Here is a 16,082-nt window from a genome sequence, read left to right on the forward strand (position 1 = left end):
CATACTATTGTGTATGAATGTACCCCATGTTGAGGTAACTTTTTATATTTAAATTATACACATCATCCAGCCTTTTATAATCTTCAAAAGATTTAAAACCTTGACAGTTTAAGGAATTTTAATCCTGAAACTTGTAGGTGTTAAATTTAACGCCTTACTTGAAACTTTATATAAAAAGGTTTTAAATGATTGAAAATGAATCGATAATATTGCAGGTTATATATTGTTACCTACACATGTAGATACATAGAATGTTTGTTGATGACTAAGAAACACCCATCAAAACAATTTTGGCTAGCTTTAAGGGTTCCTAAATTGGATACAGTGATTCTATTAATAAGTATTCAGTAATATACAAGTAATTTTTTCTAAAAACAAATAGACAAACTATAAAAGTATAAAGAAGTAGTATGATTGCCTATTTTACAAAGCACTACATAGAAAGACTAAAGACTGAACAATTCAAAACTCAACCGGAAAAAGGGGGGATCTCAGTTGGTCCACATTTTATTTAAGAATTGAATGCTGCTTTTTGTAAATTTATTGTGGTGTAAAAGCGTTGACCGAAGTACATTTTGTATGAAGAAGCGCTTCATACTAAAAATGTGCGCACGGTCAACGCTTTTACAACCCTATAAAGTTACAAAAAGAAGCATTCAATACTTATAATTACATTTTTTTTTAGCTACAATCATGAAAACACGATTTTTATCAAGTTTTCATTTAATTTACCCGTGCACTTTATTGTGGGACCTCGTGTCATCATGAATGATAAATGTTATTGTCTAATACAATTGTTTCAGGAATAGCATGAGATGTGCAGTTGGCCAATCAGAATAACGTATTATAATGAAACATACATCTAATGTAATTATTCAGGAATTCAAACAAAAAATTTAGAGATTTTTAAACAAGTTACAAAATTGGGCTTTTCCAAGGTTTTTTTTATGATGACAGGTTACATTTACCTCGATGAAGTAAATCAGTATCAAGTTACTGTTAACTTGTTGTGACTTTTTCATAACATTTAAAAGCACATGTAAAATGAGTAAGAACCTTTTAATTTGGTAGAGCTTCCATTACATTGATTAAAAAAATATACAAGCAGGAAATGGAATGATATGAAATTAAAAGTTATACAATGTATTTGTGTAAATGACATTGCAATGTTAAATTTGGACATAAGTAATAGAAAGACATTTTTTGGACCTTTTTTAACCTATAAGAAGCATGCATTGTACTATGTGGAGTTTTTTTGTGGACACTTGAGACATGGTCAAAAGTTAAGAAATAGTACCAGGTGTCTGTTTGACCTTTGATTGAATGATTGATTGATGCATGCTTCAGGTGACCTTCTGCTATTGTTTTTTCTATGGTCGGGTTGTTGTCTCTTTGACACATTCCCCATTTCCATTCTCAATTTTATTGTTTAATGTTCATAGGGAATTGTTAGGTTTTGATATACATTTTTTTATTGCAAATCACTTTTTACATACATGCTTTAGCAACACACATATGTACTATAACATAAGAATTTTAATAGGTAAACATGTTAAAGTTTGTACAAAAAAGTACCTTTGCATTTAAGGTGTACTTGATTGGTTGTCCTTGTCTTTGCATGGGGTCATTAGATATATTTTGATGATCATTAGATAAAGTGATTTATAGACAATATACATGTAACCTGTGGGGTACTGGTCATCTTTTTATGATGGCTGGATTGGCCTAGTGGTCATTGATTCTTTCTTTACAGAGGTGTGTCCTCAGGAGAGGTGAAAGGTACAATAAGGGAAATTGTAAGAAAAAAAACTTATAAGGAGAAGCAATTATATCAGATTCTGCTACAACAGTGTTTTATTGGTTTGCCAGCTTAATGTTAAATTTTTCTAAATTTTTCTATTAAATGCGAAAGAAATTGGTTAAACAAAAATATGAAATCCTTCAAAAGTCCCTGACACTTATGTTTTGGACCTGGTTAACATATTTATTTGAACTAGAATTGGAGTTCTGTGGTCAAAAGTTGACAGATTGACATATAAGATGTTAATTGTTAAATTGATTTGCACTTATATTAATATTTTGTTTACATGCAAGGAACATGTATTCAGGTGTAAATAATCAGTGAGTATATATATTCCATTGATGAAGTATTTGGGATTAATAAAATGACACTTTTTCGCCAGCTTAGTTTCGGAAGTTGGAGAGAAATTGGACACCAACTTGACTACTGCAGAGGTGCATGTATGAATAGTCTTTAGAATTAGGTATTGGTCTGTTATACAGAAGCTTAATTGTTGTAGTTAATTTAATTTACAATTGCATTAGTTTTGGAAATTTAAATACCACAGTAGTGAGGTGTTATAACCTGTATCTGTTTTGTTTTCATTTTGAGATTCTGGATTTGGTATTTATTTTATCAGGAATTCTGGATGAGACTGAGCCACATCTTACCCAACACAAAAATGCATATATGCGATAAGATGCAATCTTTTAAATCTAATTTGAGAGGTTTTATAAAAGCAATGAAGAAAGATCAATGGGAAAAATATAAAACATCAAAATGATTTTTTTTCTATAATATATGATAAAATAGTTTTCTTTAAAAGTTTAAAGAAAGCTACATATTTATGATTCTTTTTACATACGATGTGCACAGCAATGTTAGAGAGAAACGATAGAATCTAGTATATATAAATCTACGGTAGTATATTAATCTGTTGAAAATGAATATAAATGCTTGCAGTTGAATATAATTTAAAGTTATTTTTTTTCTGATTTAGGTATTAAAACTATATAAATACAAATATATCCAGTGTTTGTTTTGCTTATTGAGCAAATATATGCCAGCCCTAAAACAGTTGACAATGGCATGTGTAAACAGGCCTTGAACTAAAAATACTCAGATTAAATGTTTTGTTGGCCACCACCAGTTTTGTCACCACAAAACAATTAATGTCAACTATTTTAAGGCCATTAAGTCAGCTAATTCCCATTCAGTTAAAATCCACACCCAAATCATTATCTATAATTTTCATATTTTAAATGGTATAAATTGTGTTGTTTTTGTGATGGCAGTATAGGATGGAGCCTTTGTATTGTCTGACATGTCACATGGTTATCATGTGATCAAGGAAGCTTTGTTTGAAATAACTCCATGAGCTGATTAAAAGACAGGAATTGATTTATTAATAATTTGACAGTTCATTGATTCAGCTAATTGGTGACCTCTTGGCAAGGTCGTGCTTTGTCTGGTTCTGTAATCTTTATTCCATTGTCCTAAATGATGAACCAGTTTTGGGTCAAATAATATTGCCTCTCTGACTAGTTGAGAACGCTGATGCTTGACTAAACTTTAAAATTTAAGTTCTAATTTTTAAACTGTATATTGAATTTTATTGTTCCTTTTATAATAAGATTATGCAATTAATACAGAAGTTTGATAATATTATGAAAATAAAAAGATTTGTCTGTAAAATGTTATATAAAAATTATTTATGGTCAGTTTTCTATGAAACTAATAATTAGTGGTTTTTTTATGCAGTCTTTAATATAATTGTATATAGAATATATGCTCAAGATACATTCATTGTAATTGTTGATCATTTAAATAATAATTAAAAAAAAAAAAAAAATTGAATTTTAGATAAGATGTAAGAGTTAATATAATTATATCATTTTTGTCCAATTAATAGACTGTTTTAAATTTCTTCTTGTTTACATTGTAGGAAATATGTTATCAGATGTCAATAGCTGAAAAATTGTCACATATAATTAGAAAATTAGTCCTTGACTAAATGATTAAGCAAAAATAATAACATCTTGTTTGATCTATAAAAGAATGGTAATGGTGTCTGATTGTCAAGTCTTTGAACTAAATATACCTGTAAATATCACCATAGAAGTATCATGTTTATTTCAATTCTTAAAAAAATAGAGAATGATCAAAAAATAATTTGGTCCAAAATACATCAAAAAATATACACAAGAAGTGATGTATTGTGTGCTTGCCCAGTCCAAATCAGTCTATTTCTGATTAGGCTGCATGATGGGCTAATAAGCCTATATATATATTATGTATCGTGTGTTTGGTCAGTCCAAAGCAGTGTTTTCCTGTACTAGCCCAGAGGCTGGAAAGCTTTATATCAATACAACATGAAGGACAACTTCGTTCAGCAGTATGCACCATATGAGGGCCTATTTGAAGATATCATTTAATACATTGCTGTATGTAAACCGTGCCATTACATGTTAAGTCTTAGAGCACTTCAATAAATAATGTAAAATAACAAAAAACATGACATAACATTGTGTAATTGTCCTTAAAAATATTGATTACAGTTTGTGAACAAGTATTAAAAACTCTCAGTTTGGTTCTTATACAGTTCATGGTTGACTGCAAATTCCCCAGTCACAGTACTGCATAAATAACAAAATTGAATTTTTCTGCAGGTAAAACTGTTTACACCTTTATAGGTATAGACATCAAAGGGAATGATACCTTCCCAGTGGGGACAGGTGTACATAAAAATTATATTAAAACAAGATGTCAGATCAGTGCTTACATAAAAGGGCTTTTGGGGGTGTATTAATCTATGTCTTGAAAGAAAGTTTAAGAACTTTAATTATTGTCAGAATCATAATAATGGTCATGCACCTGAGACATTATGTACCAATCCTTATTTTAATTGAATTTAAATTATTTCCTTTAAAATTTAAAATTCTATCACTGAGCTGTTGATGATGTTGTTCTGATAGATGTGGGTTGCTTATTGCCTCGTGTGGTTACGACTAAAACTAAATTTACTATTTTTGGTTAAAATACTTTTCTTTTATGTGTTGTTGTCCACAAGTTGCTTGGCAAAACAGACATTAATTTTATAATAGGTATTTATTTCTTATTCTGGAGGTGGTAATTTTTTGGTAGGTGGCATCGCAAATTTTAATGAGTGCACATTGGTATGCCTGATGTCTGTTTCCTCTACACAAAGTTGTCAGTGGCGGTCAAATAAAAACAGTTGATACAAGGTGTACAGCTGAGGTCTGAAATCCTGCTTCTTTTTGTCAAAATTTAGGATCATGTGTATTGGTTTTGGATAATTCCAGTATTATTTTAGAAGTACATTTATGGAAGAAAAAGACCCATATATATACATACCTGTATTATGACTGCTAATACATAATCATTTGATATTTATACATAAGTTTAATATTTGAGCATGCACATGAAGGGCAAATCATGCATTGCATTAATGTGCATTTTGACACAGATTAGATAATAAAACTTAAACTAATGGTGACATTTACATATAAATATTCAGTTCAAGATGGTGCATAAGTGGCATGTTTTATCTTTGACATTTCTTTCTTTCTTGTTGTTTTGTGAATGGAACGAATTTAGTCATGTCAAACCTCACTTGGTATCTGTGAAATTTCAAATAGCACACAAGAGAAAAACATATAGGGTGGGGCATCAAGGTATTAAGGGTAATCATAAATTTGTTAACAAATGTAATGGGCTGAAAACAGATATATGGCAATAATACAGCAATCCAACATTGAATGCATGCATCAGAATCAGTTTTCTAGGTTTGAATATTAATTCAAGCAGTACTAAAAATTGAAGGAATGTTCGAGTGAACTGACAAACCATTACAAGGAAGGATGCTTCAAATTATGAAGACATTTATTTATTGGATTTTTTATTTTGTTCCCTGTAGAAATGCAATTTCTGCATACCAGTATTATTATCTACCTATTTCAGTATTTGTGCAAACGAAGGGGGGATTTTGAAATCAACCTCTAGCAGTATGTCCCTCAGACAGTCCTCTTCTGGATATAGGTTGAACTTCAAATCTCTGAACATAACAGCAATACAATACAAGAAGTGTGGCCCATTTCAACACAAAAAGGTCAGCAACCTGTAAGCTTGCAATGATGGGTTTCAGCTGATATTACATGCATGAAGACTTCTCTTTACATGAAAACTTGTAAATTTTCAGAAAACTTGTATATTTTAACCTTCACCCCAATTTGTCTTTTGTGTGATTTATCATTGAGTACAGTTGTCAAAGTATTAACGAGATATTGATGAATTATAATTATAGCTTCTTTGATGAATTAAGAAGACCTCTTTAACTAAGTGTTCCATTACAAAAACCCACACATGTATATACAGTGAAACCTGCTCTTAAAGGTCACCTCTAGGAAGAAAAAGCTGGTCTTGAGGTGACACGCTCTTTTTGTCCCACTATAGTTATATCTATTCATTTTCAGCCTCAAAATCAAAGGTCACCAGCTTTTTAAGGGTCAGTTATGTCTGGTCCTAAGGTTGTTGCCATATGCAGGTTTGACTGTATATGTACTGTTTTCTTGTGGTTTATCTTTAAAAATGCATAGTATAAGTTAAATAGGATATAAAGAAGGAAAAAGGTGTGAAAAAGTTGATGCATACTTAAAAAATATTTGCTAATTTTAAATTTAATGGATGACTACAACCAAATAAATGTTTTTTATTGAGTTATGTTTTTATTCCTAAAGATTTTTTTCCTCAAAGTTTGGAAGACGCCTGCCTTCTGTCAGTTGTCATTTATTGAGGTCATTCACACCTAAGCATTTCACACTTTACCTATATGTGACAGTAATTAATTATTATGAAATTTTTAAGAGACATTGCCAAACTTATATAGTTTATTCTGCATTTTTACAGAATAATAAATTCATAAGAATAACAAATTTGACATGTTTATCCTGTTTTTCTGTTGTTTATTTGTTTTTGAGTGAAACTTTTATGAAATTCATAGCGGAAACCCCACCTTCAAGTTTTGTGAATGAATTCTATGTTTTTATTTGTTTTTAAGTCATACTTATAGTAAAATTTGACTTAAGAATTCTCTATCTGAAATTGAATTGTTTTGGTATTGCATGTGTGTGGTTTTGATTGACAAGGTGTCCTTCATTTATTTACTTCTTTAAATTTGTCTACCACTTTGTCTATTCTTTTTGTATTTTTAACCATTAGCCTCTATATAGCTATATTCTTCATTAATTTCAGAACTGTATTATCTTCTATATTTTATTTGGCTGCCAAATTCACTCTGTTTTTTATTTTTTTGCCCTAAAATTATTCTGCACGTTTCTATTCTGTAAACCCCATCCTGAGCTAAACATTTGTGTATATGAAGCTTCAGGTATGCATGTAGCTAGACTTCCTTCATTTTTTTTCAACTGCAAGAATTTAAGGACTATGAATGAGAATTTCTTGGCACAATTTTTGGATATCTGGGTGTGTCTCCTATTGTAAACTACATGTATTAAATGTATAATTAGAAATTTTTAAACTAAATACATTTTGTGCATGAGGTTTAAGTGTGATACAGTTTCCTGTAACTAAATATAACATATGAAATTCATCTTCAGGTGTAAGGTAATTAATTTTTCCAGGTGTGTTAGTGTCATAGTTTTTATTCAGAATCATTAAGATGCAAGGTCCAAGGTATGCAGGTGTTCTGTGACAAATTGTAAACATTACATTAAAACATAACATGCACCAAAGGATTGTTTTTTTGTGGCTTTAAAAAATGTAAGGCAGATATGTGGTGGTAAGGGGGTCTCATTGGGGGGTTCCGATTCCCGGATCCCGCTTACTGTTTTGTCCAATTCCCGTATCCCGCTTACACTATGTATGTAAGCAATTCTAATTTTTTTGTCATTTCCCAGGTCCCGCTAGACCTCATTTCCCGTTTTCACGACACAATAATTTGACTTTCCCGTGTCACGCTTACCAAAAATCAGCAATCCCGCATCACGCTTAGACCCCAATGAGACCCACTGGTAAATTAGTACATCTTAATTCATGTTGAATTACTTTCTTATTGTTGATGAAAAAATTGAAAAAAGTACATGCATCTGGATGGAATTTGTGTTTTTGGGTTGCTGTCTCACCACTGTCCATATTGTGAAAAGGACACTACTTATTGACCTCTAAATGGTATTTTGTTTTTGGGTTGCTGTCTTATTGACATGACCTACTTCTTCTTGTAATCATATAAGATGGTTCTATTCCAAAAGAATATAACCGAATCAAAAAGAAGTAATTATCAAATGATTATATGAATTTACAGGTGGTTAATGGGAAAGGGAAAAGGGGGGGGGTGTAATTTATATGTAAGACATGAGAATTTTACCCAAATACACAATTTTTGTGATTGAATGTGAAAGAATAAATGATAGCAAAGTTGAAATATAGTAATATAAATCCTAAGTGTCATGGTCTGCAGTGGAGAAATACCATATTATCACCCTGTGCGATGATGCAATGGTGTAATCAATTTTACAAAAAGTTATGCTTCTTTGTTGAGATATTAAGTTTACATTATATAATAGGGAAGATCACATACTTTGTTTTATACAATAAATAATATGAAACTATTCTGGTGCCTGGCCAATATAATATCTGGGGTCAACATTCCCCATAGAAAAAAAGAGTGACATAACAATAAGTTATAAGAATTGTTATATAACACTTGATTTATTAGTAATGTATACTATCTTATTTCAAATTATGCATTAGATGTCTTTTAAAGTGTTTTATTTAACATATGGTTTACTCATCAAGAGTCAGGGTGGTTAAAAGTGGCCCGGTCTCATTGGGGTCTAAGCGTGACGCGGGATTGTCGATTTTTCGTAAGCGTGAAACGTGAAAGTCGCTTTATTGTGTCGTGAAAACGGGAAATGAAGTCTTGCGGGACCTGGGAAATGACAAAAAAATGAGAATTGCTTACGTACATAGTGTAAGTGGGATACGGGAATCTAACAAAACAGTAAGCGGGATCCGGGATCGGAACCTCCCAATGAGACCCCCTTAAAAATATCATTTATATACATCAGCAGTGTCAATGGATGTAGAACTACTTGAGTCATAAAGATATGATACCCATGAATTTGGGTCAAAATTCAATTACATATATATATATGCCTAGACCTGCTCGTTGTATTGTATTATATTTTAAAATAAGCAGATGAGCTCAGGTTTGCATAACAGTCCATAAACAATATACATACATGAGGGTAGGAATGGGGTACTCTACATGATATTTTACTACATTTGCGGTTTAAATTAAATGTTTCAAAATGAGATTTGACAAAGGACAATTAAAAATTAATGCTCAATTGACGCTAACAGTAGCAGAAATCAGATGTTTAACGCTTGACGATAAAGGGCATTTATACCCTCATACAAATGTTCATACTTCAGACAAGCAGGTATATTACAGATTTTAAGCCAGATGAAATTCTAATTTGAAATTGTATAAAATTTTATAACTCATGAATCGGTAAATCTCTCTCATGAAGTTAAATATTAGGAGTTATTGATGATAACAATTCCATGTACATATACTCAGTTATTCTAATCTATCTTTTGACCTTTCAGTAGCTCCTTATTGCTTAGGGCACAGTCATAGATTTCAGGGCTTAAAATACATAAATGGAAAATGACTTTTTTAAATTATTTTTAAAAGCTTTCTATGTAAGACCCTCTGTTGACTTTTGCTAGTAATAATCTGTTAATCTTAAATTTTTAATTCTGTGTACATTTTAATATCGTTCGCTGATGTGATTTAATCATACTTTTAAAAGTTACTATGTAGTATGGATTTTGCTGGTTGTTTAAGGCTGTACTGCATTGGTTCCCAAGGCTTTGAGAAATCAATTGGACAGTTGGTCCAGTAAACCATTCTTCTTAACAAGAACAGACTATTTTTTCAAAAGGACATTAACATTGATACATGATTTGGATTACAATTTGACTGGTCATTTGATCCGGAAACCCTGGTAATAATAATAATATCACATTAATGGACCAAATCAAATTTTAGTGGTATATTTGCCCAATGTATCGCAACTTTTAGAATGATTGGTATGGTAATACCTGTGTAATAAGCCTTCTACATCATTTGGTCTTTGGTGGAGAGTTGTCTCATTGGCAATCATACAACATTTATTTGTTGATGGGTTGCTGTATCAATTTTAATTTTAAAAGTGTTCACCAGTAGTTCTGTCTCTATACATATGAAATAGAAATAATCAAGAATAACTTTTTTCTAAGTTAAAAAGACTGCATGAACAATCATAAAATTAGATTCTGCACACGACACAATTATCTGAAATAACTAATTTTGACATCTTGAGCTCTTCAAAAAATTTGTTCTACTGATGCATGCAGCAATTTTGATAAATAAATAACATGCATATATTTGTCTCGTTTATATTTGTGTCATCCACAAAATAAGTGTTCAAGATGCATGCAGCAATTTTAATAAATAAATAACATGCATATTTTTGTCCCTTTATTTGCGTCATTTATCCTCAAGTTTCTTGAAAAAATTGAATTGAGAGCCGTCATTTGATTGATCATTAAGTAAGATCGATGGGTTATTTTGTGTGTCTTTGTATGAGTCTGTTTGCTTACGCTATTGTTGTTACCATATAAAGAGATGTAGTGACATTTTATAAATTGTATGAAATATCTTCAATGACGAAAGCTGCAATCTTTTCAAATGAATTCGTGCACTGAAAATTTAATTGTTCGACATTAATGAAGTGCAGGAATACTTGTGGTTGCACTTATTTGACAGAAATAGCAATGGTTTTATTTAATTAGTCAATTTTCTTACGTAAATATTACTTTCTTCCTGAAATTGAGCAGTACAATATTACGCACAATGACTTGTATTAAACTAATTGAATAGAACAGTTTCCTTCTATTTTCTACCAGACTAATTTAAAATATCCCCTCTTGAGAATTTTAAAGTACATACCACAATGATGTTTGTATACAATGTTAGCCTCTAATTTTGCCTAATTTTTGTTTTCTAAATATGAAGAGTTTTGATGGGACAATTGCTGTTTCTTGCAACCTTAGGTCTAAAAACCTGAAGAAGGCTAAAATGTTGTTACCCTCTAAGTAGGTCTTCATCAAGATGAAGATGTGACTTAAATCCATCTCACTACATTACTAATACAAGATCAGTCTATCTATAACTGGAAAGACATTCTTCAGAGTGCAGGATCTAAAAGGAAAGGGGGAGGGGGTCCTGGTTTGGAACCCCCTTTATTTGAACAATCGATGCAATTTGAATGGGGACTTATACCAGTAGTTGGAATCCCCCTTTATCCTGGGATAGGAACCCCCTTTTAAAAATGGCTTGATCCACCCCTGCTTCACCTAATTTTACCCTTTACGTAACTATATTAATTGAGACTGTTGCCTGCTAAATGCACAGTGACACACTTAGTCTACTAAGGGGTCTTTTTACAAAATCCTGGATCTGTCGGGTAGTTTTGTGTTTGGACTTGCTGAGACCTGGTATTGATGAAACTATTGTATGCCTTTAGTTTACTTTTTACTTTTAAATTCCATGCTACCCATCTTCTTCTGTCAGAGAGTTACATAAAGTGCTATGAAATTCACTAAAACTTGGCATAATTTCTTATCTATGTAAAATGAGCCATTTTATTTTTTTTATGATTTGAAATGATGTTATTCTAATTATAAAATCATCTTTCCTACATAATATATCTATCTACCTTCTGAAGTTTTGCTTTTCACAATGCATCAGATTTTTGTTTGTAAACGAATGCAGCTGTATGAGATAAGATACATTCATTCATAAAACCCTCAGACAGATGTTTTGGCTGAGATGGAAATTTATTGTCGTTTATCTTTTGGGAGGAGGATTCTTTCCTCCTGAAGTTTCTTAATGGCAGACATTGAAGTTGAGGATTTGAAAAAGATAAAAATTCTATTTCATGGTGAGCCATTTATATTCTGTGTATCAAAAGTATATTAAGATTTCAATTGAAGATAACTTCAAACATTTTTATATTTTCGTTTTTTTTTCAACAATAGTTTAAAATCTTTATAGACTGACTGCATGCTATATATTGATACTCTAATTCTAATGTTTAAATAAGATGTAATAATAGATTTTGAATTAAGTTTTGTTGAAATTCAATCAAATATTTTATTGAGCACATGTATTGTAATTCAGTAGCTGTTTATCATTGGTTGTAGATTATGAGATTCTTATGGAGATTTGATGGATAACACTGAAGTAGCAAATTATACATTAATCAGTTATTAATTAAATCTGTAACAAGAATAAGTAAAACAGATAAGGAAGAGTGAATCATTTTGTTCAATAATATCTAGATATTGAAGAAAATGTGAATATTTTTATGCCCAACCAAGGGGCATTATGTTTTTTGGTCTCTGTGTCCATTAATCTGTTTGTTTGTTGTTTGTACATCCATCTGTCTGTCCGTCTGTATGTTAAAAGTTTTTAGTCAAGGAATTTTTTGATAAAATTAATACTTAGAACACATGCATGACTTCTCTAATTTTAATGCCAAATTAGAGTATTTACCCCATGATGTCATGGTCCACTGAACATAGAAAATGATAGTGCAAGTGGAGCATCTATGTACATGGACACATTCTTGTTTGGAAGTTGAGTTGCTGCTTTTGTGTAAACTGCGACAAGATTGCTCAGGTTTCACAAAAGTAAACATTTAAGAAATCTTGATAGTTTAAATTTGCATGCAGCAAGTCCTGAAAATATTTCAGAAATTGTCATTAATATAAATCTCAATTTTTTGTTCATTGTTCAAAATCCCAATATTGAATAATGAGAATCCATGCAGGATTTTTTTTAATTTGAGTTTGATATCATATAAAGCTTAAGTACAATGATATGAATCATCCTGACACTTTAATATGTGAGGAAAAGCTTTAAGTTAGGTATAAAAGGGGGGATGATTTCAAGTTTGATATATAATTCTTCAAACAACAATTCTTTCCATATGGCAGACAGTTCATGGTGCTAGATTTATTTTGATAACCTATATCAGAGATTGTTTCCACTTTAGAGAGTTGATATTTAGGTTACAATTAGTTGTATGATCGAGTTATGCAGTAGGCACTCATAATGTCAATACATGAGATGTACTATTCAAATTGCTGTCTGCTTCAATGATGAGACAATTTCCTGCAAACAACTTCCTGGTTCCATTAATTAATAAAGATAACATATCTTAAAATTCTAAATACACTCTGATAATTCTCAAGCTTCCTTGAGCTTCTTCAGGCAAAGAGGAATTTTTCTCAAGAAAATAACCGAAGTTAGTCATCAAAATGCATAAGTACTAATATTCCAACTAATATAAGGTCGTTGGCAAAAGGTTTATAATTACAGTTTTTGATAGAGGTTTGTTATTGTTTTTGCAATACAATTATTACATCATGTGTTTTCCTCGTTGCAGTAATATGTAATATTTATCATCTGTTTAAGTTATAGAAATAGTTTGGCAGTGACTCTCCACATGTGCAGTCTCCACCCCTGGCTTTAACTATTATAAGATTTTAGCACTGTACCTGTTTATTAGCATGATAATTGTATGACATTTGTGAAATAGAATTCCAAATATTTCTGCTTGACAATTAAATTAAAGCTAATATAAGCCATTGATAAAAATGACATATTTGATAAAAAGGTTAAAAGCTTGGTGACAACTATCAGTATATGGTAAAAAAAATGGTTGAGAGTTTTGATGTCAAAATTCTTTTACTAGAGGTAAAAATCTCTTCTTGAGATGTCAAAAATTACCATTTGATGCCATATGGGGGGGTGTCTGTTGACCATTTTGGTTGAAAAATGATTTTTGATTCCCTGTGGTTTCTCTGTTTACAGCCTATTTTCATCACTATATGATGACCCAATCATAATGCAGATTTGATTTTTTGTGCAAGAAAAATGATTACGTATAACGTTTTGTATTCTATTTTCATTTGTTAATTTTGTTTTCCTATTGTTAATTTTCTGTTTTTTTCTTTGACTTTTTAGAGTTGTTACCAGGCATAGAAGATTTCCTATGCAAAACTTTAGCTAAGGAGCATCTATCAGAACAAGCTGAGCAGCAGCGTCAGTATTTCGTAGAACGATTAGATATCCTCCAACTTCCACCATCAGTTCCTCCAAGAACAAGTGGTTAGTATAAACTTAATTAGTGCTGTCTTTAAAAAAGGAGGCCAAAGTTATCAAAGGGACACTCAAACTCATGAAGCAAAAATATACTGGCAAGGCTATTTAAAAAAAAGGACAAGACCAAAAGACAAACAACAGTATACTAAACACGACATAGCAAATCTAGACTGAGCAACACGAACACCACACAAAAATGGCTGTGATCTTTGGTGCTCTAGAAGGGTAAACAAATCCTGCTACAAAGTTGTTTGCTCATATAAGAACAAACCAATACTAGTACATTGTATCATAGATGTTATACCCATATTACATCTATGATTGTATTAATAAAATGCAGCCTTTACAACTATGGCAATGTAACATAGTAGTATACTCAAGTGACAGATCCTTTGCTATTATATGGAGGTATGTGAAATTAAATTATTGAGGTTAGACGACAGCAGTTAGGTATTGTGTGACAACGGACCTATTCATTTGATGGTTTCTCTGAATTTATCAACAACTTTACTATGCATGTGCATTTGTATATTGTAAACCTTTAAAATTAAATTCATGGATTTCATAAGGATCAAAACTGTTTGCACAGATTTGAGAAATCATATTGCTGTATAAGATAGATTATATATATGTATACAAATAATGTAAATAAGAAGTAATTACTATGTCATGTGATATAAGGATAATTACTTCTAATTATTTGATAGGTATGTCAAACAGGTGTATATAAGTTTCCTTAGTGGAATAATTTGTAATAGCTATAATAGATGGCTTTTATGAACATCAATTTATTCAGTACAAAGTATCAGAATAGATTTACATGCATGACGATTTTACTTTTCACAAAATTGTACATTACAATTGCTTACGCCTAAAACTACGTCTTTCTTAAAATAGTTTGAGACTACATCCTGTATTTTTTGTATCAATTTGTAATTATTTAATTGATCTTAAAATAAACTTGATTAGTATTCCATTCTATTAAAAGTAGGTGAAATTGATCATTTCCAAACAATGAGATAAATGTTTTTAATATTGTTTTGTGTAGAAGTCATTTGGTTTTAATACTGTTTTTGTACACTTTTGACTTTATCCCATCCCTAGATTTTCCATGCAGTTCAACTTTTTCCATGAAAAAATGATGGAAAATGATGGAAATTTCGTTTTTTTCCATGGATTTCCATGGAATTTCATGGAAAAATATTCCATCATAGATGGAAAACTTATATGTGTTACTTATTCCATCATTTTCCATGATAAGATGGAAAACTTTCCATGGAATTCCATGGAAAAAATACTTTTTGGATGGAAAATGGGATGGAAAGTAGACTAATAAAACTTTGTAGATGGAAAAGAGGATGGAAAGTGGACTTAGAATATATTTGAGATGGAAAAGACTATGGAATCTTGACTTAGAATATTTTTAACATGGAAAAATTATAGAATCTTAACTTAGAATATTTTTGAGATGGAAAGTCATGGAAAAAATGTACACACAAATTACATACATTAATTCTTTATCATCAATTAGACATGTGAGCCAGTGAAAGAAATGCCATCTGTTTTTCATAAGTCTTTGTGTAGAAAACAGGAAGTGGTATGACCATAGTGTGAGGCCAAATGTAGGATAGCCAGGGGTTTCACTTCATTTTGTTTGAAGGGGCCAATTAGAGATTTAAGCAGGCCCAAACCTAAAAGGGGGGGTTTGGGGGGGTGCCCCCCCACGATTTTTTTAAAATTAGACGCAAAATCCTGCATTCTGGCGCATTCTGGGCATTAAATTATAGTTCTGAAAATGTCACTTTTACCACTAGCCCCCTTGTTTTTTTAAACAAAAAGGCTTAAAAACCTGCATTCCTGGCATAAAACTATAGTTCTGAAAATGTCATTTCTACCCCTCAAAGATTTAAAAAAAAAAATTAGACACAAAATCCTGAATTCTGGCCATGGCATAAAATTGTTATTGTTCTTAAAATGTCACTTTTACAGTACTACTGTTAATGTAGGCAACCTAAAGTTTTTCTAAGTCAATGAATGAATTAT

At 31.1% G+C, this 16,082-nt stretch overlaps 1 protein-coding gene across 5 annotated transcripts in view; it reads left to right on the plus strand.

Annotated features, from left to right (window-relative positions):
• LOC139499888 (uncharacterized) overlaps positions 1-16,082 on the plus strand; it is a 56,313-nt gene that overhangs the window by 6,588 nt on the left and 33,643 nt on the right. For 3 of the 5 annotated variants that reach the window (XR_011658255.1, XR_011658256.1, XM_071288517.1), the window contains exon 2: positions 13,902-14,045. Coding sequence is in view for 2 of the 5 variants with exons in the window: in XM_071288517.1 (XP_071144618.1) it covers positions 13,902-14,045 (144 nt within the window). In the remaining 3 variants the exon portion in view is untranslated. Of the gene's footprint in view, positions 1-11,611; positions 11,812-13,901; positions 14,046-16,082 lie in introns of those variants that run through there. The other 2 variants (XR_011658254.1, XM_071288515.1) reach the window with 2 other exon arrangements.

Source organism: Mytilus edulis, chromosome 13 (assembly GCF_963676685.1).
Source record: "Mytilus edulis chromosome 13, xbMytEdul2.2, whole genome shotgun sequence".
NCBI classification, from domain to species: Eukaryota; Metazoa; Mollusca; class Bivalvia; order Mytilida; family Mytilidae; genus Mytilus; species Mytilus edulis.